The 22807-nt window shown below is 37.1% G+C and overlaps 2 protein-coding genes across 2 annotated transcripts in view; both read right to left on the bottom strand.

The window, feature by feature from the left end:
- Positions 1–6301, bottom strand: part of LOC128661178 (lymphocyte antigen 6E-like) — a 264683-nt gene extending 258382 nt beyond the window's left edge. Inside the window, exon 1 of the mRNA XM_053715414.1 lies at positions 4647–6301. The gene's annotated coding sequence lies outside the window, so the exon portion shown is untranslated. The remainder of the gene's footprint in view (positions 1–4646) is intronic.
- Positions 1339–7013, bottom strand: LOC128661180 (lymphocyte antigen 6E-like). Its single transcript, XM_053715419.1, has 3 exons — positions 6863–7013; positions 4257–4379; positions 1339–1667 (listed from the first exon to the last, which is right to left on the bottom strand). The coding sequence occupies exons 1-3, from the start codon at positions 6912–6914 to the stop codon at positions 1459–1461; spliced, it is 384 nt and encodes a 127-aa protein (XP_053571394.1). The 5' UTR covers positions 6915–7013; the 3' UTR covers positions 1339–1458.
- Positions 7014–22807: the final 15794 nt, after the last annotated feature.

Here is a 22807-nt window from a genome sequence, read left to right as displayed (position 1 = left end):
TACCTTTAGGTTACTTGTATAAGCTGTATTATAAAACATATAAATATTACCAGTCTGATTACAGTACAGTACTGTCTGTCTGAGGGTGCTGTGTATAAACATGATATAAAACTACCTTTAGGTTACATGTATAAGCTGTATTATAAAACATATAAATATTACCAGTCTGATTACAGTACAGTACTGTCTGTCTGAGGGTGCTGTGTATAAACATGATATAAAACTACCTTTAGGTTACATGTATAAGCTGTATTATAAAACATATAAATATTACCTGTCTGATTACAGTACTGTACTGTCTGTCTGAGGGTGCTGTGTATAAACATGATATAAAACTACCTTTAGGTTACATGTATAAGCTGTATTATAAAACATATAAATATTACCAGTCTGATTACAGTACAGTACTGTCTGTCTGAGGGTGCTGTGTATAAACATGATATAAAACTGCCTTTAGGTTACATGTATAAGCTGCATTATGAGATGTAAATATTGCTTAAACGATATAAGATATTGTTGTTTACACATCCCCTCTCCAAACTGACCCATTTTACAGATGCAAATATTCTTAAATCCAAAATTTTTCCGGTCCTAAGCCTAATACCGACATCTTCATAGTTATCTTAACCTTTTAATGTCGTTAGGACGTTCCATGCTGTCCTAACTGCGCTGGGCTTTAGTGCTGTTAAGACGGCATGGAATGTCCTAGCCGTTTAGCTGTCCTGAAGCCAATGGCGCTTCCAGAATGCGATCGGGTCATGGTGGGTGTGCCTAGCGTCAAAGGGAGGCCTCCCAGACCCAATCACATGATTGAAATTTCGAGATCACATGCAAATTAACCCGCTCATCAAAGGGTTAAAGGTAGTAAAATAAATAATGAAAAAGCAAAGTTATTTTATAGTAATCATTTATATTAAAATTACAAAGTGTAAACTGTCCTTTTAGCCTTTTCACTGTCAAATGTAAACCATAATTAAATAAAACAGACCCAATTCCTGGGGAACAATGCAGTAAGGAATCCAGCAACACTGTGCTCGCTGCCAGGAAGGAGACACGTGCACAGGTAATCCAAACAGCAAAATAAGTGCTGCAGCACCAGGAATATAAATGTAGTGAGAGAAAAAAATCACAATGTTTCAGGACTCAGCTCTTAGTTTCTTCACAAGACTAAGGGCTGAGTCCCGAAACGTTGTGATTTTTTATCGCTTGTCCTTAATAAATGTATATTTCTGGCGCTGCTGCTCTTCTTTTGCTGTTTGCGATTCCTGGTGAGCACAGTGGTGGTCGTCTAACAGTGAACGGTATTGATTTACAGACAAGAATTTTATAGCTCACACATTTATTTATGTTTTAATTATCTTTTTATTGATTACAACCAATAGATAATATCATCTAAATGAAATCTGACAACTTGTTGGAGAACTAAATGCTGGATCCTCGGGGGCGTTGTCCTGCGCATCAGAGAGAGGATTTCCCTAGCAGAGCCAGGAAGAGCCCCACAGACAGAGCGAGGATGCCAGAGCTGGATTTCACACTGGAGGCGCCACTGGTGTTGCACAAATTTGTGTTACAGCAGGAGACTGAAGTGGAAGCAACTGAAAGATCCATGTTGACTGCTGTGCAGGCTGAGGCACATTCCTTAGTGATGGAGGTAAATGACACACTACCTGTTGATCATGAAAGAAAATGACAAATTATAAATCAACCTCTCTGTGGACTTGTGACATGGTGTCTGTCATTATAAGGTGCCCTTTCTCCTCCTTATTTCACAAGCAAGCTACAAAACGTGCTGCACTATACACATGGTGTAGGGCTGGAGCTGTGGTGGCATATCGTTAACATGAGAAGACCCTCCGGCCCATTTACATCTGTCTGCTAGTCTTATAGACAGGATTATAAAACATCATCACACACAATGGGGTCCATTTATCATTGTGTGGATGGACATGATCCGCTATAGCGAACCATGTCCGCCGCACATCGATAAATGCCGACAGTATATGCTGTTGGCATTTATCATTGCACCAGCAGTTCTTTTGAACTGCTGGTGCAATACCGCCCCCTGAAGATTTGCGGCCGCTAGCAAGGGGTGTCAATCAACTGATCGTATTCGATCGGGTTGATTTCTGTCCGCCGCCTCAGAGCAGGCAGACAGGTTATGGAGCAGCGGTCTTTAGACCATTGCTTCATAACTTGTGTTTCTGGCGAGCCTGAAGGTTCGCCGGAAACATGGGGCATCAAGCTCCGTTCGGAGCTTAATAAATAGACCCCATTGTCTGAACAGTTATCTTAAAGGGATATATATGAGTAATTCCTAAAAGGGAAAAACCTAAGAGGATGCGCTTAAATCACAGGTAGACAAAGTAAGACCTATTACTTTAAATTTAAACCCATATGTATCGATGGAAATAAACAAAATAGTGATTGAAACAAGTGAAAAATAATGACAAAAATAATTGCAAATAAAATGAGCGCAAAAGCACAAATAAAGTGTGAAAACAGTAATAAATTCAAATGATCAAATAAACACAAAAACTAAACAATAATATTATTGGTGAGAGATTAAAATAGAATCAGAAAGTACTTGTGAATGTCCAAAAACTTGTATGGTGTAAAAAGTGTCCAATCCTAATATATGGATGGTAATGTGCTCAGGTATTTTGGCGTGCTCCTCTTGTGTCCCGCGGTGCGATGGGTCAAGGTGTCTAGAATGGAAAATAAACAAGGGGCGCCAACAGTGTAAATCGCTTAAAAAACAAATATAAGAGTGATGTGCAAAAAACTACTCACAAAGAAAGTGGCACCTTACGTGAATAAGGTGCAAGAAAGCAGGCTGACATTCAAGATCCAGCAGTCAGTACGCTGGAGGTCTCACCCAGGGGACCTGTGGAATCCGGATAGGCGTCTGGAAAATGGCACCCACATTCTTTAGGGCCAATGGCCGGACAAGGTATGCTGCAAGCCGGTAGGTACTCCCCTGCTACGCTCACACAGCTAAGACTCGTCTCCAAAACTGACAATGTCAGTGCATAAAAGAGTTCGGTGGCAAAGTGTCCTGTTGCGGAAACAAAGGGATCGTAGAAAGAAGCAGAAATACCGGGTCGTGGTATAAAACAAACAGTATTTATTTTTGCAACGTGTTTCTCAGTCTATTCCAGACCGTTTCATCAGGCATAATCATGGCTAACAATAGAAATCTATTTAAACCCACAGTGACCCGAAATTCAAAGTGGAGGTCAACTCCATTAACAATGTTGCAATTGTTAAAACATTTAACTTCTTATACATTGTATATAAATTAACTTAAACATTTATGACCGCACAACAAACACTGTGTCAAAAATGTACATAAAACCTAATCGCAATTACCAAATACGTCTGATATAATATCATAGTAAAATGGATGCCATATTGGGACTCTAAGGGGTCTAAATTGAACTGTCTGTATCTGTAGTTATATGTGAACTCTTTTATGCACTGACATTGTCAGTTTTGGAGACGAGTCTTGGCTGTGTGAGCATAGCAGGGGAGTACCTACCGGCTTGCAGCATACCTTGTCCGGCCATTGGCCCTAAAGAACGTGGGTGCCATTTTCCAGATGCCTATCCGGATGCCACAGGTCCCCTGGGTGAGACCTCCAGCGTACTGACTGCTGGATCTTGAATGTCAGCCTGCTTTCTTGCACCTTATTCACGTAAGGTGTCACTTTCTTTGTGAGTAGTTTTTTGCACATCACTCTTATATTTGTTTTTTAAGCGATTTACACTATGTTGGCGCCCCTTGTTTATTTTCCATCTTAAAGGGATAGTAAACACCTAAAGATTATTATATAAAATGTTTAGTTATATGTAGTAAAACAACTTTGCAACATACATTCATTTATTTTGCCCCTTTTCCATGTAATTTAGCTCTGAGCTGGAAATGTGTGCTGCAGATAACTGCAAAACCATACTTTTTGTACTAACACTATGACCATGGCTAGCCTTGCAGTCTGCAAACTCAAGCCCAGATTGCGTCCTGCAAATAAGACCACGAGTGGATGGATTTTGGTTTATTGTAAAACAATTGCAACTAACAGAATGTTAATTTGTTTTTATAAATATTAAGATTTGGCTGATGTCTTTATTTACTGATGTTTACCTTTATTATTGTTTATTTTTTCTCTCTCCCATAGCACACGACTAATAACAGTCATTACACCCTATACCATGTCTTGCTAGTTACCAGGTCTCACTAGTAAAAAATAAGGTTCTTACCAATCCCAGCAGCTGAAACAGACGTCTTGCAGTAGGAGTCAGTTCCAGCTGTACAGTTAACGGCCGTCATGCAGTTACTGTTGCTGCTCTGGCTGGTGCACGTGTAACATGATAATGAATATGCTGTAAATATATAATAAAGAAGTGTTGGTAAAAAAATAAGAGTGGTTTTTGTACATTATTATTATAAGACACCAACATATTCTAAATATAAATTAGTATCCCCATACAGTCATCCTGTTCCATCTAGGTATTTACAATCTGGTTAATTAAAGGGACAGTCTACTCCATAATGTTTATTGTTTAAAAAGATAGATAATCCCTTTATTACCCATTCCCCAGTTTTGCATAACAAGGTTATATTAATATACTTTTTACCTCTCTGATTACCTTGTATTTAAGCCTCTGCAGACTGGCCGCTTATCTCAGTTCTTTTGACAGACTTGCATTTTAGCCAATCAGTGCTGACTTATAAATAACTCCACGGGAGTGAGTGCAATGTTAACTATATGACACACATGAACTAGCAGTGTATAATTGTAAAAAACTGTCAAAATGCACTGAGATAAGAGGCGGTTTAGAAATTAGAATATGAACTTACCTAGGTTTTAGTTTTCCACAAAGAATACTAAAGAATACAAAAACAACTTTGATGACAAAAGTAAATTAGAATTTTTTTAAAAATTGCATACCCTATCTGAGTCATGAAAGGTTAATTTTGAGTTGACTGTCCCTTTAATCTGATAAAGAAAAGATGGAAGAGGATTACTCAATTTTACTTCATTATCTTGTTATATTTTATTAAAAATGCAGCAATGTACTCCTGGGAGATAGCTGAACACATTTGTAAGCCAATAAAAATGGGCATACAAAATTCACCCACCAATCAGCAGCTTGCGCCAAGCCCCTGAACCTATCTAGATATGCTTTTCATCAAATGATACCAAGAGAATGAAGCAAATTAGATAATAGAAGTAAATGTAAACGTTGTTTAAAATTGTATGTTCTACCCAAATCATGAAAGAAACAAATTTGGGTTTCATGTCCCAAACATGGGTTTCAGCCTTGTAATTAAAAACTGGTTAGATTTGCTCAAATTTGTATACAATTTCTTTGATTTAAATGACATGATTTCCAAATGCAGACAATTTCATTAATTTACTGCTGCGTATTATTTTGTTTACATTACATTAAACAGTAGAGAAATGCTAGACAGAATAATGCATTTAAACAAAATTAGCCTGGGGGATGATATTCAGATGTAAATTATATAAAATGAATCAATTGAATATTGAAAAATGTAAGTGTAAAGTTTGTGTCCGTAAGTAATGGCCACTGCCTAAGTATTGCCAGGTGTCCAGTATTCAGCTGCACAGTACAGTATTTCACCAGGCTGTCCAGTAAAATATCAACAGAAATACTAAACATGGGTTAAAGTGAATGTAAAGTTTAATGAGAAAGTTCCCAGATTTTAAAAATAATCTTAAAAACAGGGGCACTTGAATTCATTAAACATTACATTTAAGCATTTTTAAAAAAAAAAAATAGATATATTTTTCCTTATGACAGCAGACTGGCAATCTTCCTCCCGCAGCTCCTGGTATGAATTACATTCATACCAAAACATTTTTTTTTTTTAACTAAGGAAAATACCCAGACATTTAATTTGGTTTACTTCATTGAAAGGGTTATGAACTATACCCTGGACTGGTCTAATGATCAAAAGCAATTCAACACTAAGTTGATTGTATAACCTGAAAAGGAGTTATATGTCTCAATACTCTGGTGTAGAGATGGGATATTCTGTTTTGTATTCCTAAGAAATAATAGAATGTCATCCACAAATAGCAACAAAACCATTTTTTTACCTCCTAAGTGAATCCCTTTCAACTCTTGTCTTAACAAAATTGCAAGCGATTACAGAGATAAATTTAAAAGTAAAGGGGAGTGAGGGCAGCCCTGTCAGGTGCCTCTCTGTAAAATAAATCTATCTCAGGTATCTCCATTAACTGTAATAGCAGTATATGGATTTTGATAAATCAAATGAACAAATGGTTTAAATGGCGCAGGCACTTCGCTTGTCTCACTTAAACATATCAAATCTTTGATTCATCTCCTGCCCTCAAGGGTAAAAATTCAAGAATACTATGTTAAAAGCATCTCTATCCCATGCATTGTATAAAGAGACATTGGAACAAGGTACATTGAAATTAAAATATCCTTATCAGCCAGTAAACACTTCAGCATTAGAGAATTTTGCAGCTCTCTCCAGATAAATGATAATAATGATAATATATATATACCTTGGCATCAGTTGTACACAAGCAAGCACAATGTCTCTTTAAATGTAAACAGCTTTAACATTTTGTTTTATGCAAAACTATGTTTTAACATGTTAAACAACTGCACATTATTATGAATACTGTAATTAAAATCTTTGTATGTTTAGTACCACATTTCCAATACATATATTTTCGATACAAATGTCTACAAAATAAAACATTTAATGCAGGACTATAAGAATTTAAATCTATACAATATCAAGCACAAATTCTTTCCAATAGATGCCACTGATTATATTATATAAAATAAATATCACATCTTACCTGTCCCTATGCAGAGAGTTATAACCAGGACAAGCACCTGAGCTGATTCCATATTCAGCCAGTGAAGTACAGAGCATCTACTGAACCCTACTGAACTGTACAGCCCATTATATATATATGAAAAGTTCTACATGGAATGTGTGACGATCAGTCATTGTGACAATAACTCGCATTTCTTCCAAAAATGAATAGAATGTACAATGCCCTCAAAGAACAACCTACAATTATCTATTGCTGACCACTGACCTACATATATCTTTTTTTTTCTAGTGTTGGTTTGATTTCTTGTCTTCCAATAGCAACTCAACAAACATACAAACATAAGTCAAGTTTGTTATGGTTAGTTTCTGTGTACCTGTCAGTTTATCTATCAATCTATATATTTAGTATCTATCTATCTAGTATCTGTCTATCCTATATATCATCTATCTATCTATCTATCTATCTATCTATCTATCTATATATTATCCAGTATCTATCTATCTATCTATCTATCTATCTATTTATCTATCTATCTATCCAGTTTCTATCTATTCAGTATCTATCTATCCAATATCTATCTATCATCCAGTATCTATCTATCATCCAGTATCTATCTATCTATCTATCTATCTATCTATCTATCTATCTAATATCTATCTATCCACACATATAAGTAAATAGCTTGTCTATGGATGTTACACAGCCAGGGTGCAGCTTCTTTTTTCCCACTTGTGCTTTTGAAAGAAGATTACTTTTACTGCAATATATCAGTCTGATCCCATCCAAAGGACAGTTCAAACCCTCTATCTGTCTATCTATCTATCTATCTATCTATCTATCTATCTATCTATCTCTCTATCTATCTCTCTATCTATCTATCTATCTATCTATCTGTCTATCTATCATCTATATCCATTATCTATCTATCGATCTGTCTGTCTGTCTATTATCTATCTTTCTATCATATATCTATCCAGTATCTATATGGTGGAACTCTGGAAAACTCTGGAAAACTGGACAGACTATGTCAAACTCATATCCAATCTAAATGTAAACCACACTAGTTATAGGTGTTACTCCCAATAGTTGATTAAATCAAACCTAGAGTTGAGGCCTTTTGGGACTCTAGTGCCCAATTTAAAGATCCCCAAAATTTCTCGTTTAGCTAAAAGCTGATCTAGGTCTCCCCCATGTTTGGGCATCACTACCTTCTCTATGGCACACCACTTGAAAGTATTTAGAGAACTTTTGTGTTTCTCAGCAAAATGTTGCACTAACGGGGTGGTAGCCCTGCCTTGACTTATTGTGGAAAGATGTAACCTAATTCTGGTATTTACGTCCCTTGACGTGAGTCCCACGTACTGTTTCTTGCATGCTGTACAGGTTATCAAATAGATTACATAAGTACTTCTACAGTTAAGACATGAGCGTATTTCATACGTGGCACCTGATGCAGCTGATTCAAAATCTTTGGCAACCTGTACAAACTCGCAAGGACGACAGTGGTGACTCCCACATCTGTACATGCCCACATGTGTGAGCCATGAACTGTTCACATTAGATGGTTTCTTTAATTGGGTAGGTGCCAAAATGGAACCTAGAGTTTTGCTCTTTTTGTAGGAGCATCTAATTCCTGTTTTGACCACTTTTTGTAACTGATCGTCTGCCGCCAGCAGTGAGAAATTGTTTCTCACTATTTTGCATATATCCTCATATTGGGAGCTGTATTCAGTTACAAAATTAACCTTACTTTCAGTAGATTTTCTCTCTGTTTCTCTGTTGTATTTGAGTAGTTCCGGTCTGGGAATGGTCTCGACTATTGCTTCTGCTCTGTCCAAATCCCTCTGTGGATATTCTCTTATCCTCAAATTGGTTTTTAGTTCCTTAGCCTTTTCTTTGAATTCAGAGGGATCTGAGCAGTTGCGCTTAAGCTTTATTAGTTGGCCCTTGGCTATCGCAAACCTTATTTGCTTCGGATGGCAGCTTCTGCCATGCAGTATGGTGTTTCCTGTTATAGGTTTGCGGTAGACACAAGTGGTTACCTTTTTACCTACTGTACCTTTGAGGGTTAGGTCCAGAAAATTTATTTTCACAGAATTAGTTTCATACGTGAATCTTAGACCCAAGTCGTTGTCATTTAGGTTAGACAGAAACTGTTCAATACCTTCCTTAGTTCCCTTCCAGACCAACAACAGGACATCAATGTACCTGTAATATAATTTTATGTTGTCTTTGAGGGGGTTGCCATCTCCATAGATGCGGCACAGCTCCCACCAGCCAAGATATAGATTGGCGTAGGATGGTGCGAATTTCGCTCCCATGGCTGTGCCGCATCTCTGGAGATAGCACTCCCCCTCGAATTGAAAAAAATTGTGGGTTAGAAGAAATTGGACTACTCTCAAAGTAAAGGTCTGAAAATCAGCACTATAATTTGAATAATTATACAGGAAAAACCGTATAGCTTCAAGTCCCTTGTTGTGGGGAATGGAGGAGTATAACGCGGCAACATCCACGGTGAGCCACATGTGGTCACTGTCCCACTCAAACTGCTCAACAATATTTATGACATGCTTGGTATCCTTCAAATGGGATGCCAATTGTGTCACTAAAGGCTGTAATATGGAATCGGTCCATTGTGAAAGATGTTCTAAAAGTGAACCGATGCCACTCACAATGGGCCGTCCCTGTACATTGCTGACAGATTTGTCGACTTTGGGTAGATGGTGGAAACAGGGGGTCCGGGGATGTTGTACATATAGATATGCCATTGTCTGGTCATCCAGGAACCCCTGTTCCTTTCCATCGTCCAAAATACTCTTACGTTCCAATTGGTAGGCCCGTGTAGGGTCCCTGTCTAGTATAATGTAATCATGTTGATTATGCAATTGGCGAATGGCCTCCGCCACATAATCTGTCCTATTCATAACAACAATCGCACCGCCTTTATCCGTGGTGCGTATAACTAAATTGTTGTTTTTCTCTAGCTCACTCAGTGCTTTTCTTTGATTATAGGAAAGATTATGTTTAGTATTGGTGCATGATCTCGCCAAATTGATCAAATCTCTTTCCACTCTTTGTTGGAAGGTTTCTAAGATCGCTCCTCTATTGTGAATAGGGTAAAAGGTTGAATTATTTTTGAACCTAGGTACCCTATTATTGGAATCTGAAGGATTACTTGACTCATTTTCCAAAGAGTGAAGGGCCACAACATCACAGAGTTCACCAAACTCTTGCAAGGTATTATTCACTGGATTTCGTGATTCTGCTCTCCCCTCACTCGTTGAAATAGTATCTTCTCTATGAAAATGTTTTTTTTAAAGTTAGATTCCTGATTAAGCGATTCACATCCAACAAAGTTTGGAACAGATTGAAATAGCTAGTGGGAGAAAAACCTAATCCTAGAGACAGCACCTGTGTTTGTTCTTTGGACAATGTATAAGAGGAGAGATTTAGTACATTGTGTATCATTTGTACTTGGTTTGTGGGCGATTGCCCCTCAATTGTTACCTCCCTGTCCCTTCCCCTTGTGTCTGCTGGAAAGCTCCCATTTGATCTTGGGCCTCTCGAAAAACCTGGGGAAATACTTGTTCAAGATCAGAATTCACATTTCCTTGTGTATTGGATGTTTGCAGGGAACTATGCGCATGTGTGGAACTGTGTGTGTACATGGGTTCATAGTTGGTAACTTGTTGTGGTTGTTTGATGTTTTTTTGTTTAACCACTGTTCCACCTGGTGGCATAGATTCATAGTGTGTTTGTAATTGTGTATTACTTTTCTGTTTATCTGCTGAACCCCCTGAAGGCCCCACTCTTGGACCCATATGAATTGCTGGGGCAAAAGACATATCATTGGAGGTGATAGGGACCATATTAACAGAGGTAACCGCAGGTGCAGAGCATTCCGTTATTCCTTCATCAGAGGAATATTCAGTGTCACTCCCAGAAAATGTGACATTTTTCTGCTGTTTGTTATTTCTGCGTCTGCGGTTACCTCTTTTCTTATTGGGAAATTGAGTACGTCTTAATTCTCCCCTTTTCTTCCTATTCCAGATATATACTGTGTCTGTCTGGTAATCTGATCTGTCTCGCAAAAACTTGGAGTGTTTATTTTCCATTACCACACTCTTCCCCCTAGCCACAATGCCTCTGAGTATGGTGTCAAATTTACCAAACTGCGGATCGCCAATGCGTTTATCCATTTCAGTTTGTAAATCTGAGATATCATTTTTTTATCACAAGTAATTGTTTAGTTTTAAATTCCTTTAACATTTTCATCAACTTCATAGAACAATCAGACAAAGTTAGATTCCAGTCCTTAATGAACTCTTTCTCATTCAGGTCTACATCAAATGTTGGAAATTTAAAAAGTCTCAGTCCCCTGGGGATCATCCCCAGTTCAAGGTACTTGTCAAAAGTCCAAATGTCCCATTGAACCTTACATTCTTTTAAAAGGAGTGACTCCATCATTTCGAATAGGGGACTGTGAGATAATACCCCCTTGTCCTCAGAGAAGATATGTTCAAAATCTTGTGCCTTATGTTCACGTTCCATTGCTGGCATTAGTGAAAAAAAGTCTCTATTGTATTGGACTACATTTCCTTGCTACAAATTCCCCTCCATTCTTTCTGCTGTACCACTACAACACAATTGACTCTAACACTCGAAAAGGCACCTCCTGTTGGTACCATTATCAAAGTCACACAATATGTAAGAACGAGTGCGAGTCACATTAATTCCTTAGCACTTTTGAAATCTTGTGCCTATCCTTAGTACAAACTTAGCCAAGAGTGTGCACAAACCTCCCAATTGTCCGTTACATGCAAAGTTATAGGGTATACACGTTTCTTCTTCTCAAACAGTATTGAGGCAAACTTGGCACCAAATGTGCTCTTTCTTACCCTGCTCCTTGGACTGTCCGGCTTCCGAGAACGAGGGACCACTTGTCTCACAAGCAAACTGCTCCTCGGCACCCTCCGCCTCCCTCTGCGTCTCCAGCCGGAAGTGCTCCAGGTAGCCCGGTGATTCCGGGTGACGTCAGCGTTAGTTGGGGGTTTTGCCGATTGGCTAGTTTTCAGGGCGTGCAGTGTACAGCAGCATCGGCAGTGGATTTCAGGATAGCGAAATAGGTCATCAAAAGAAGAGTGATCCACGCCAACTTAAAACTTGACTTTTATTGGTCTTCAGTTAAAAAGAGTTACAAACAAGGAGATCTTTGCAGCTTTAGCAGAGTGAGCGCAGCACTGGGCTTACGCGTTTCGGCAATTAAGCCGTAGTCATAGCCTATAGTGCTGTGTTCGCTCCTGCTATTTAAAAGGAGATACAATTTCTAATTGGCTCAAATTAGATTGATAATTAAAAACACACAATTGCGCTACTCAATGCTTATGAGCGGCTGGAACAAACATAAGGACATACTGGCTGTTATAATGCAAGTTAAATGAAGAAGCAATGAATGAATTTATTCTTTTAAACTTTTCTGCTAGACGAAATTATTCACTTGCTGTGGCTTATAAATATATATTTAAGAATGTAACTGTAGGGTTTGCTATTCAATTTAACTTGCATTATATCAGCCAGTATGTCCTTATGTTTGTTCCAGCCACTCATAAGCATTGAGTAGCGCAATTGTGTGTTTTTAATTATCAATCTAATTTGAGCCAATTAGAAATTGTATCTCCTTTTAAATAGCAGGAGCGAACACAGCACTATAGGCTATGACTACGGCTTAATTGCCGAAACGCGTAAGCCCAGTGCTGCGCTCACTCTGCTAAAGCTGCAAAGATCTCCTTGTTTGTAACTCTTTTTAACTGAAGACCAATAAAAGTCAAGTTTTAAGTTGGCGTGGATCACTCTTCTTTTGATGACCTATTTTGCTATCCTGAAATCCACTGCCGATGCTGCTGTACACTGCACGCCCTGACAACTAGCCAAAGGGAGGCGGAGGGTGCAGAGGAGCAGTTTGCTTGTGAGACAAGTGGTCCCTCGTTCTCAGAAGCCGGACAGTCCAAGGAGCAGGGTAAGAAAGAGCACATTTGGTGCCAAGTTTGCCTCAATACTGTTTGAGAAGAAGAAACGTGTATACCCTATAACTTTGCATGTAACGGACAATTGGGAGGTTTGTGCACACTATTGGCTAAGTTTGTACTAAGGATAGGCACAAGATTTCAAAAGTGCTAAGGAATTAATGTGACTCGCACTCGTTCTTACATATTGTGTGACTTTGATAAAGGTACCAACAGGAGGTGCCTTTTCGAGTGTTAGAGTCAATTGTGTTGTAGTGGTACAGCAGAAAGAATGGAGGGGAATTTGCAGCAAGGAAATGTACTATATACACAAAAATTAGAGTGCGCTAAAACAGCTCTACCTGTTGCCTAGTTATACACTAATAGTGAATAAATACGGACCTATGTCTAACAAATAAATTAATTAAAACAATCAAAAAATAACACGAGTAAAATGTATATATATATAAACACCATTAAACTTTATTACTCAACTTATAGAGTTAAAACCGATTAGTTGCTAAGGTGCACCTTATAATCATATAGTTTAAAAAACACTTCTATATATTAAAAAACAATTTTATATATCACTTTTACCACTAAAAAATCCTATATCCTTGCTTATGTTCAGAATTTAAATAAATCTCTTCAGCTTGTAGTATTGTTTGTATCAATTTTGTTTCAAAGTATATGCTGAAAAAATATATATATCATAACAAAGTATCAATAAATTGTCCTTAGTCTTATTTTATATATATTTATATCTCCAGAGTTAGTTGAAAGACTTTATTTGAAAGTTCAGTTTTTCGCGGGGTACCCCTTTAACTGACGATTACTGTTAAATTCAACTTGACAGTTATTGACCTTGTACCAATAATTGGCAATATATCCTTTGTTAATACATATAGGTCGGAGTATCAAATCCTTGGTCCCAAAATATATAAATGTGACTACACTCACCAGAATACGAAAGGTAATGGATCTATAATACCTTTCCCCGTGGTTGCTTTTTCTTTGCGGCAGCGTTTGGCGTTCCTGAATCAGCCGTTACCTGGCTGTGACGTGTGTGTCTCCACGTGACTTCTTTACCGCACCAATAGCCTTGCCGGGTTGCCGGTGAGTGTTACTTTCAAAAACAGCGATGTGATTTCTTTTGATATTTCCAAAGTGCTACCAGGAGCACGATATCTTCTGTGATTAGATTCCAACTTGTCCTTTTCCCAAAGAAATTCTGTCACCCTCAGTGACACTTCCAGGGTTACTGCTGAACAGGAATAGCAGGGAGAATCACCGTTACAAAGGCTGGCCAGCTGAACGGGTTTTGTCCTGAGTCATCTACGCGTTTCAGCTATGATGCTTTTATCAAGATGAACTGCATCCTGTCAGACAGTCTTTTATACCGGAATCCTTAAAGGGAACTTGTTTCCTTTTTCTTAAAGGGACATTTAATTTCTTTCAAGTCTCATCTTTGGATGCTTTCTGGTAGTTATTATTTTTAATCTTTGAACACTGAGTCTTAAAGTCATAAATGTCTTTGAGAAAATTTATATGTAATTAAAATTTTAAAATTTGATTGCAACTTAATAAAAAATATATATATAAAAAAATTTTTCATTTCGATCAATATATATACACATAATTACCCCTTACTGTCTATTAATTAATAACTTGTAAAATCCACTAGCTTGTAAAATACAACTCAATATAATGTAGTACAAAAAAGCTAAAATATAATTTAAAATATAATTTAAAATATAACTATATAATCTAAAATTATAAACTTATGTTCCTAGTAATATAGTGTTTCAATATATATAGTTACATACCCTGTGTGTGCAAGATCACCTCTATTTAATCTCGATTGGCATATATTACTTTCATCTATAATCTGCCTTTTATTCATGTAAGTACTGTTCTAAGAACTCTTTTCAAGTTAATAAATAATCATAATGGATCTCATGAAAAAGGGGGAGATTTAATAAATACATCTTATCAAAAATATAAAAATATAAAAATATAAAAAACAAATTCATACATTTTTATATATACAATCATTTAATGCATAAAGAACTTTATAAAAACGGATTGAGATCTAACTCTGCATTTAGGCCCAGGGGGGCAAGGGTTTTAAAATTAAAAATTAATTCTGCTTCAGCTCTTAAAAGTTTTTTATTTATATCTCCCCCACGCCAGTCTTGTTTTATTTTCCTCAGGCCCCAGTATTTTAGGCCTTTTGGATTTTGGTTGTGTTTTTCTTTAAAGTGTTTAGAGAGCAGATGTTTTTCATATCCATGCTCTATGTTAAGGATATGCTCTCTAATTCTGTCCCTCAACATACGTGAGGTTTCCCCCAGGTACTGTTTATGGCATGGACATTCAATTAAATATACAATATTTTTATCAGAACACTTTATTACATCTCTAATTTTATAGTCTTTTTGTGTTACAGTTGATTTTACACTTGTCTCTTTGCTGCTATATTTGCATGCTTTGCAAGATATGCACGGAAAATAACCTTCTATCTTTTGACCTTTTAAGTCCACATCTAAGGTATTCATTCTTGGGGGTTTAAAAGTGCTTGGTGCCAGAATATTTTTAAAATTTCTCGTTTTCTTAAACACTATTTTTGGTTTGTCTGTTAATGATTCACCAATATAAGGGTCTCTTTGGAGTAGGTGCCAGTGCTTGTTTAAAACTCCTCTTAGTTTGTTGTGATTAATATTATAATCTGTAATAAATGGTATATTTAAAAAATCATCATTATGATCTTCCTTCTTTTTACATTGCAGTAGATCATGTTGTGTTTTTTCTTTAGCTTCTATTTTAGCTTTATTAATCAATTTCTCCTTATAACCTCTTTTTTTAAATTTATTTTCTAAATAGGTAGCCTGTTCTTCAAAATCGTCTTGTCTGGTACAATTTTTCCTGATTCGCAAAAATTGATTTTTAGGAATGTTTTCTAGCCATTTTTTGTAGTGGCAGCTAGTATTATGGATATAACCATTAGAGTCCACCTTTTTAAAATGTGTTTTTGTAATAATCTCATTATTTTGTATTTCAATGTCTATATCCAGATAGTTAATACTATTAGTACTAATTTCATAAGTTAATTTAATACCAAATTCATTATTATTAAAATCTTCTAAAAATATATCTAAAATTTCTCTGTCTCCCTTCCAAATTAAAATAATGTCATCTATGAAACGACGATAGAGCACCAAGTTCGCCTCCCAATGAGATCCGAGAATTAAATTTTCTTCTAGGTAACCCATAAATAAATTTGCATAACTGGGGGCGAACTTAGTGCCCATCGCCGTTCCCTTGAGTTGTAAATAAAATTGATTATTAAAATTAAAATAGTTATTATTCAAGATAAAAAAGATACTATCTAATAAAAACTGTATTTGTTCAACAGGCATATCCCCTTGTTTATCTAAAAAATATTCTACTGCTCTAAGCCCTAAGTTGTGTTTAATATTAGTGTATAACGAGCACACATCACATGTTACTAAGATAAAATCTTTTTCCCATTTTATGTTCTTTAAAATTTTTAGTAGCTCAGTAGAATCTTTTAAATAAGATGGGAGCCGAGTTACATATTCTTGAAGGTAATTATCCACGTATTCTGATAAATTAGATGAAATAGATTCTATCCCTGAAATTATAGGTCTACCAGGGGGATTTACAAGGGATTTGTGAATTTTTGGGAGGTAATAAAATACGGGGATCCTGGGAAACTCTATATTTAAAAAGCCATATTCTTTTCCGTTAATAATTCCTGTTTTGTGTGCTTTATCTAGTAATTTTATTAATTCCTTATTCAATCTAGAAGTTGGATTTATTTTAATTTTCTTATAAGTCTCGGCATCATCTAATAACCTATTTGCCTCTTTTATGTAATCACTAGTATCTAATAAAACAATACCCCCCCCCTTATCCGCTTGCTTTATGGTGATTAATGGATTATTCTGTAGGTTCTTTAAGGTATCATTTTCTTGTTTTGTTAGGTTATATTTCATTTTGTCTAGGTTTAGATTCTCTATATCTTTCTTAACTGCCCTTTCAAACATTTCTATGTTTCTACCTTTTTCTGAAGTTGGAAAAAAATGTGATTTGGGTTTCAAATTGGTATGATGGAAGCCTTTTTTGTCATTTATTACTTCACGTTCAATAGGGTTTTTTATAAAATATCTTTTTAGGGTGACATTTCGAATAAAACTATTTACATTAATTAAAGTATTAAATTTATTTAGCTTGTTTGCAGGTGCAAATGTCAAACCTTTTTGCAGTACTTTATATTGATTGTCGCTCAATTCTATTGAACTCAAATTAAAAATTCCCTGTTTGTCTATCTCATTCTTCTCAATTTTTCTCTTTCCTCCTCTACCTCTGGTTCCTCTCTTTCTCTTTTTTTCTGTTTCATTCTTTCTGTTTCTCGCTTGTCCTCTCCTAAAAAAGAGACTGAGGTGCCTTGTTGGGGATTATCTAAGTTGGCTCTCAGATCTAAATCTCTTAAAGGTTCAAATCTGTTGTAATTAGACCAATTTTGCTCATGTTGTCTCCAATCATCTTTATTAGCTCTCCAGTTTTGTCTATTATAATTAGACCTATTATAATTATCTCCTTGGTGTAGTCCAAGGAAATGTAGTCCAATACAATAGAGACTTTTTTTCACTAATGCCAGCAATGGAACGTGAACATAAGGCACAAGATTTTGAACATATCTTCTCTGAGGACAAGGGGGTATTATCTCACAGTTCCCTATTCGAAATGATGGAGTCACTCCTTTTAAAAGAATGTAAGGTTCAATGGGACATTTGGACTTTTGACAAGTACCTTGAACTGGGGATGATCCCCAGGGGACTGAGACTTTTTAAATTTCCAACATTTGATGTAGACCTGAATGAGAAAGAGTTCATTAAGGACTGGAATCTAACTTTGTCTGATTGTTCTATGAAGTTGATGAAAATGTTAAAGGAATTTAAAACTAAACAATTACTTGTGATAAAAAATGATATCTCAGATTTACAAACTGAAATGGATAAACGCATTGGCGATCCGCAGTTTGGTAAATTTGACACCATACTCAGAGGCATTGTGCCTAGGGGGAAGAGTGTGGTAATGGAAAATAAACACTCCAAGTTTTTGCGAGACAGATCAGATTACCAGACAGACACAGTATATATCTGGAATAGGAAGAAAAGGGGAGAATTAAGACGTACTCAATTTCCCAATAAGAAAAGAGGTAACCGCAGACGCAGAAATAACAAACAGCAGAAAAATGTCACATTTTCTGGGAGTGACACTGAATATTCCTCTGATGAAGGAATAACGGAATGCTCTGCACCTGCGGTTACCTCTGTTAATATGGTCCCTATCACCTCCAATGATATGTCTTTTGCCCCAGCAATTCATATGGGTCCAAGAGTAGGGCCTTCAGGGGGTTCAGCAGATAAACAGAAAAGTAATACACAATTACAAACACACTATGAATCTATGCCACCAGGTGGAACAGTGGTTAAACAAAAAAACATCAAACAACCACAACAAGTTACCAACTATGAACCCATGTACACACACAGTTCCACACATGCGCATAGTTCCCTGCAAACATCCAATACACAAGGAAATGTGAATTCTGATCTTGAACAAGTATTTCCCCAGGTTTTTCGAGAGGCCCAAGATCAAATGGGAGCTTTCCAGCAGACACAAGGGGAAGGGACAGGGAGGTAACAATTGAGGGGCAATCGCCCACAAACCAAGTACAAATGATACACAATGTACTAAATCTCTCCTCTTATACATTGTCCAAAGAACAAACACAGGTGCTGTCTCTAGGATTAGGTTTTTCTCCCACTAGCTATTTCAATCTGTTCCAAACTTTGTTGGATGTGAATCGCTTAATCAGGAATCTAACTTTAAAAAAACATTTTCATAGAGAAGATACTATTCCAACGAGTGAGGGGAGAGCAGAATCACGAAATCCAGTGAATAATACCTTGCAAGAGTTTGGTGAACTCTGTGATGTTGTGGCCCTTCACTCTTTGGAAAATGAGTCAAGTAATCCTTCAGATTCCAATAATAGGGTACCTAGGTTCAAAAATAATTCAACCTTTTACCCTATTCACAATAGAGGAGCAATCTTAGAAACCTTCCAACAAAGAGTGGAAAGAGATTTGATCAATTTGGCGAGTTCATGCACCAATACTAGACATAATCTTTCCTATAATCAAAGAAAAGCACTGAGTGAGCTAGAGAAAAACAACAATTTAATTATACGCACCGCGGATAAAGGCGGTGCGATTGTTGTTATGAATAGGACAGATTATGTGGCGGAGGCCATTCGCCAATTGCATAATCAACATGATTACATTATACTAGACAGGGACCCTACACAGGCCTACCAATTGGAACTTAAGAGTATTTTGGACAATGGAAAGGAACAGGGGTTCCTGGATGACCAGACAATGGCATATCTATATGTACAACATCCCCGGACCCCCTGTTTCCACCATCTACCCAAAGTCGACAAATCTGTCAGCAATGTACAGGGACGGCCCATTGTGAGTGGCATCGGTTCACTTTTAGAACATCTTTCACAATGGACCGATTCCATATTACAGCCTTTAGTGACACAATTGGCATCCCATTTGAAGGATACCAAGCATGTCATAAATATTGTTGAGCAGTTTGAGTGGGACAGTGACCACATGTGGCTCACCGTGGATGTTGCCGCGTTATACTCCTCCATTCCCCACAACAAGGGACTTGAAGCTATACGGTTTTTCCTGTATAATTATTCAAATTATAGTGCTGATTTTCAGACCTTTACTTTGAGAGTAGTCCAATTTCTTCTAACCCACAATTTTTTTCAATTCGAGGGGTAGTGCTATCTCCAGAGATGCGGCACAGCCATGGGAGCGAATTTCGCACCATCCTACGCCAATCTATATCTTGGCTGGTGGGAGCTGTGCCGCATCTATGGAGATGGCAACCCCCTCAAAGACAACATAAAATTATATTACAGGTACATTGATGACCTGTTGTTGGTCTGGAAGGGAACTAAGGAAGGTATTGAACAGTTTCTGTCTAACCTAAATGACAACGACTTGGGTCTAAGATTCACGTATGAAACTAATTCTGTGAAAATAAATTTTCTGGACCTAACCCTCAAAGGTACAGTAGGTAAAAAGGTAACCACTTGTGTCTACTGCAAACCTATAACAGGAAACACCATACTGCATGGCAGAAGCTGCCATCCGAAGCAAATAAGGTTTGCGATAGCCAAGGGCCAACTAATAAGGCTTAAGCGCATTCAAAGAAAAGGCTAAGGAACTAAAAACCAATTTGAGGATAAGAGAATATCCACAGAGGGATTTGGACAGAGCAGAAGCAATAGTCGAGACCATTCCCAGACCGGAACTACTCAAATACAACAGAGAAACAGAGAGAAAATCTACTGAAAGTAAGGTTAATTTTGTAACTGAATACAGCTCCCAATATGAGGATATATGCAAAATAGTGAGAAACAATTTCTCACTGCTGGCGGCAGACGATCAGTTACAAAAAGTGGTCAAAACAGGAATTAGATGCTCCTACAAAAAGAGCAAAACTCTAGGTTCCATTTTGGCACCTACCCAATTAAAGAAACCATCTAATGTGAACAGTTCATGGCTCACACATGTGGGCATGTACAGATGTGGGAGTCACCACTGTCGTCCTTGCGAGTTTGTACAGGTTGCCAAAGATTTTGAATCAGCTGCATCAGGTGCCACGTATGAAATACGCTCATGTCTTAACTGTAGAAGTACTTATGTAATCTATTTGATAACCTGTACAGCATGCAAGAAACAGTACGTGGGACTCACGTCAAGGGACGTAAATACCAGAATTAGGTTACATCTTTCCACAATAAGTCAAGGCAGGGCTACCACCCCGTTAGTGCAACATTTTGCTGAGAAACACAAAAGTTCTCTAAATACTTTCAAGTGGTGTGCCATAGAGAAGGTAGTGATGCCCAAACATGGGGGAGACCTAGTTCAGCTTTTAGCTAAACGAGATATTTTTGGGATCTTTAAATTGGGCACTAGAGTCCCAAAAGGCCTCAACTCTAGGTTTGATTTAATCAACTATTGGGAGTAACACCTATAACTAGTGTGGTTTACATTTAGATTGGATATGAGTTTGACATAGTCTGTCCAGTTTTCCAGAGTTCCAACCCCCCCCCACACGTTTGAGAAACAGGCCACTGTCCAATTAGAGTAACGTTGTATCCCCTGTGAATTGTTTTATATTCCTTATATTTCCAATGTTCGAGACACATTCCTTGAGTTGTTGAACAAATGAACCAAGTGAATATTTACGTAGGGTCCTTTTAACCTACTTAAATAATTAATATCTTATCTTGAATACCAATCAATTAAATTTTGATTCCCATTTGTCTAGCATCAAATATCCTATGTTAACCCAAGATATACCATGGGTCCTGTGACTGTTTATAATTTATAAAGTATAGCCCTATTTCGCCACTGTTTAGTTGCAGATTTAATGTATTAATGAAGAAGCAATGAATGAGTTTATTCTTTTAAACTTTTCTGCTAGACGAAATTATTCACTTGCTGTGGCTTATAAATATATATATTTAAGAATGTAACTGTAGGGTTTGCTTTTCAATTTAACTTGCATTATAACAGCCAGTATGTCCTTATGTTTGTTCCAGCCGCTCATAAGCATTGAGTAGCGCAATTGTGTGTTTTTAATTATCAATCTAATTTGAGCCAATTAGAAATTGTATCTCCTTTTAAATAGCAGGAGCGAACACAGCACTATAGGCTATGACTACGGCTTAATTGCCGAAACGCGTAAGCCCAGTGCTGCGCTCACTCTGCTAAAGCTGCAAAGATCTCCTTGTTTGTAACTCTTTTTAACTGAAGACCAATAAAAGTCAAGTTTTAAGTTGGCGTGGATCACTCTTCTTTTGATGACCTATATATATATATATATATATATATATATATATATATATATATATATACACATATACACAGTATATACAGTATATATATATATGTGTGTGTATATATATATATATATATATATATATATATAAAAGTGGTTGAAGTGATAGGGTGTTTTGTTTTGCGCTGTGTATTTTGCAAATGTTTATTTTGCTCTTTTAGAGTTCCTCCTGATGTATTTCAGTGGCAGCTACAGTATATCTGGAGATTCCACTATCATCAATGGAATGAATTTGTTGGCATGAGAAGTTTGTGTCCCAGATTGTAGCACTCATAGAAGGGAGGGAACATAAACAGAAAACAATTTATGGTGCAGTATGAATTTACTAGTATACAGTAAAGCACAAAAAGTAAGAATGGTGCTCACTTTTTGGGACCTCAAACGTATGAGGTATGTTGGGAGCGTTGAGGGGAATTAATCCCTGTCTGTGTTAAAGATAATAATCCCTTGGTGACCTGCTGGAGTATGGAACTTCTTTCTTTTGGTCTCTATGGGCTGTGATATTCTTCTCCTCTGTGGAGTATGGTATCTTTATCTTTCTGTGGTGAACTTTATCTGTACACTGTTGATTCAGTTCTCGGTAGAGTCTGGTGGGATCTGGTAGAATCCTCTCGGAGAAACAATGATGTTCTTCTCCTCTGTGGAGTATGGTAAATGCTTACCCTTGCCCTTACTCAAAAAGGGGGGGAGAGCAGTATAGTACAATTTTTTTTGTGATAGGAGTAAGGGATAAGGGATAATGCTCATAAGGCTGGTGAGGTAGCTCAGTTGGTAAATGCCTTGACTACAAAAAAGCCTGTTTAAAAGATCCAAGGTCACAGGTTCAAATCCCGGCAGGGCCGACTCAGCCCTTCATCCTTCCGAGGTCGATAAAATTAGTACCATTAAATTGGGTAATAATAACAACTATTACTATTCAGCTGCCGATTTGGTTAATTCCGAG

Source organism: Bombina bombina, chromosome 5 (genome assembly GCF_027579735.1).
Source record: "Bombina bombina isolate aBomBom1 chromosome 5, aBomBom1.pri, whole genome shotgun sequence".
Classification (NCBI taxonomy): Eukaryota; Metazoa; Chordata; class Amphibia; order Anura; family Bombinatoridae; genus Bombina; species Bombina bombina.
This window is presented reverse-complemented; position numbering and strand designations above follow the sequence as displayed.

Coding starts and splice junctions, on each gene's coding strand:
- LOC128661180 (XM_053715419.1), bottom strand. CDS start 6,914: ATGGAATCAGCTCAGGTGCTTGTCCTGGTTATAACTCTCTGCATAGGG. Junction 4,380..6,862: donor AACTCTCTGCATAGGGACAG/GTAAGATGTGAT, acceptor ATATATTTACAG/CATATTCATTATCATGTTAC. Junction 1,668..4,256: donor TGTTTCAGCTGCTGGGATTG/GTAAGAACCTTA, acceptor CATGATCAACAG/GTAGTGTGTCATTTACCTCC.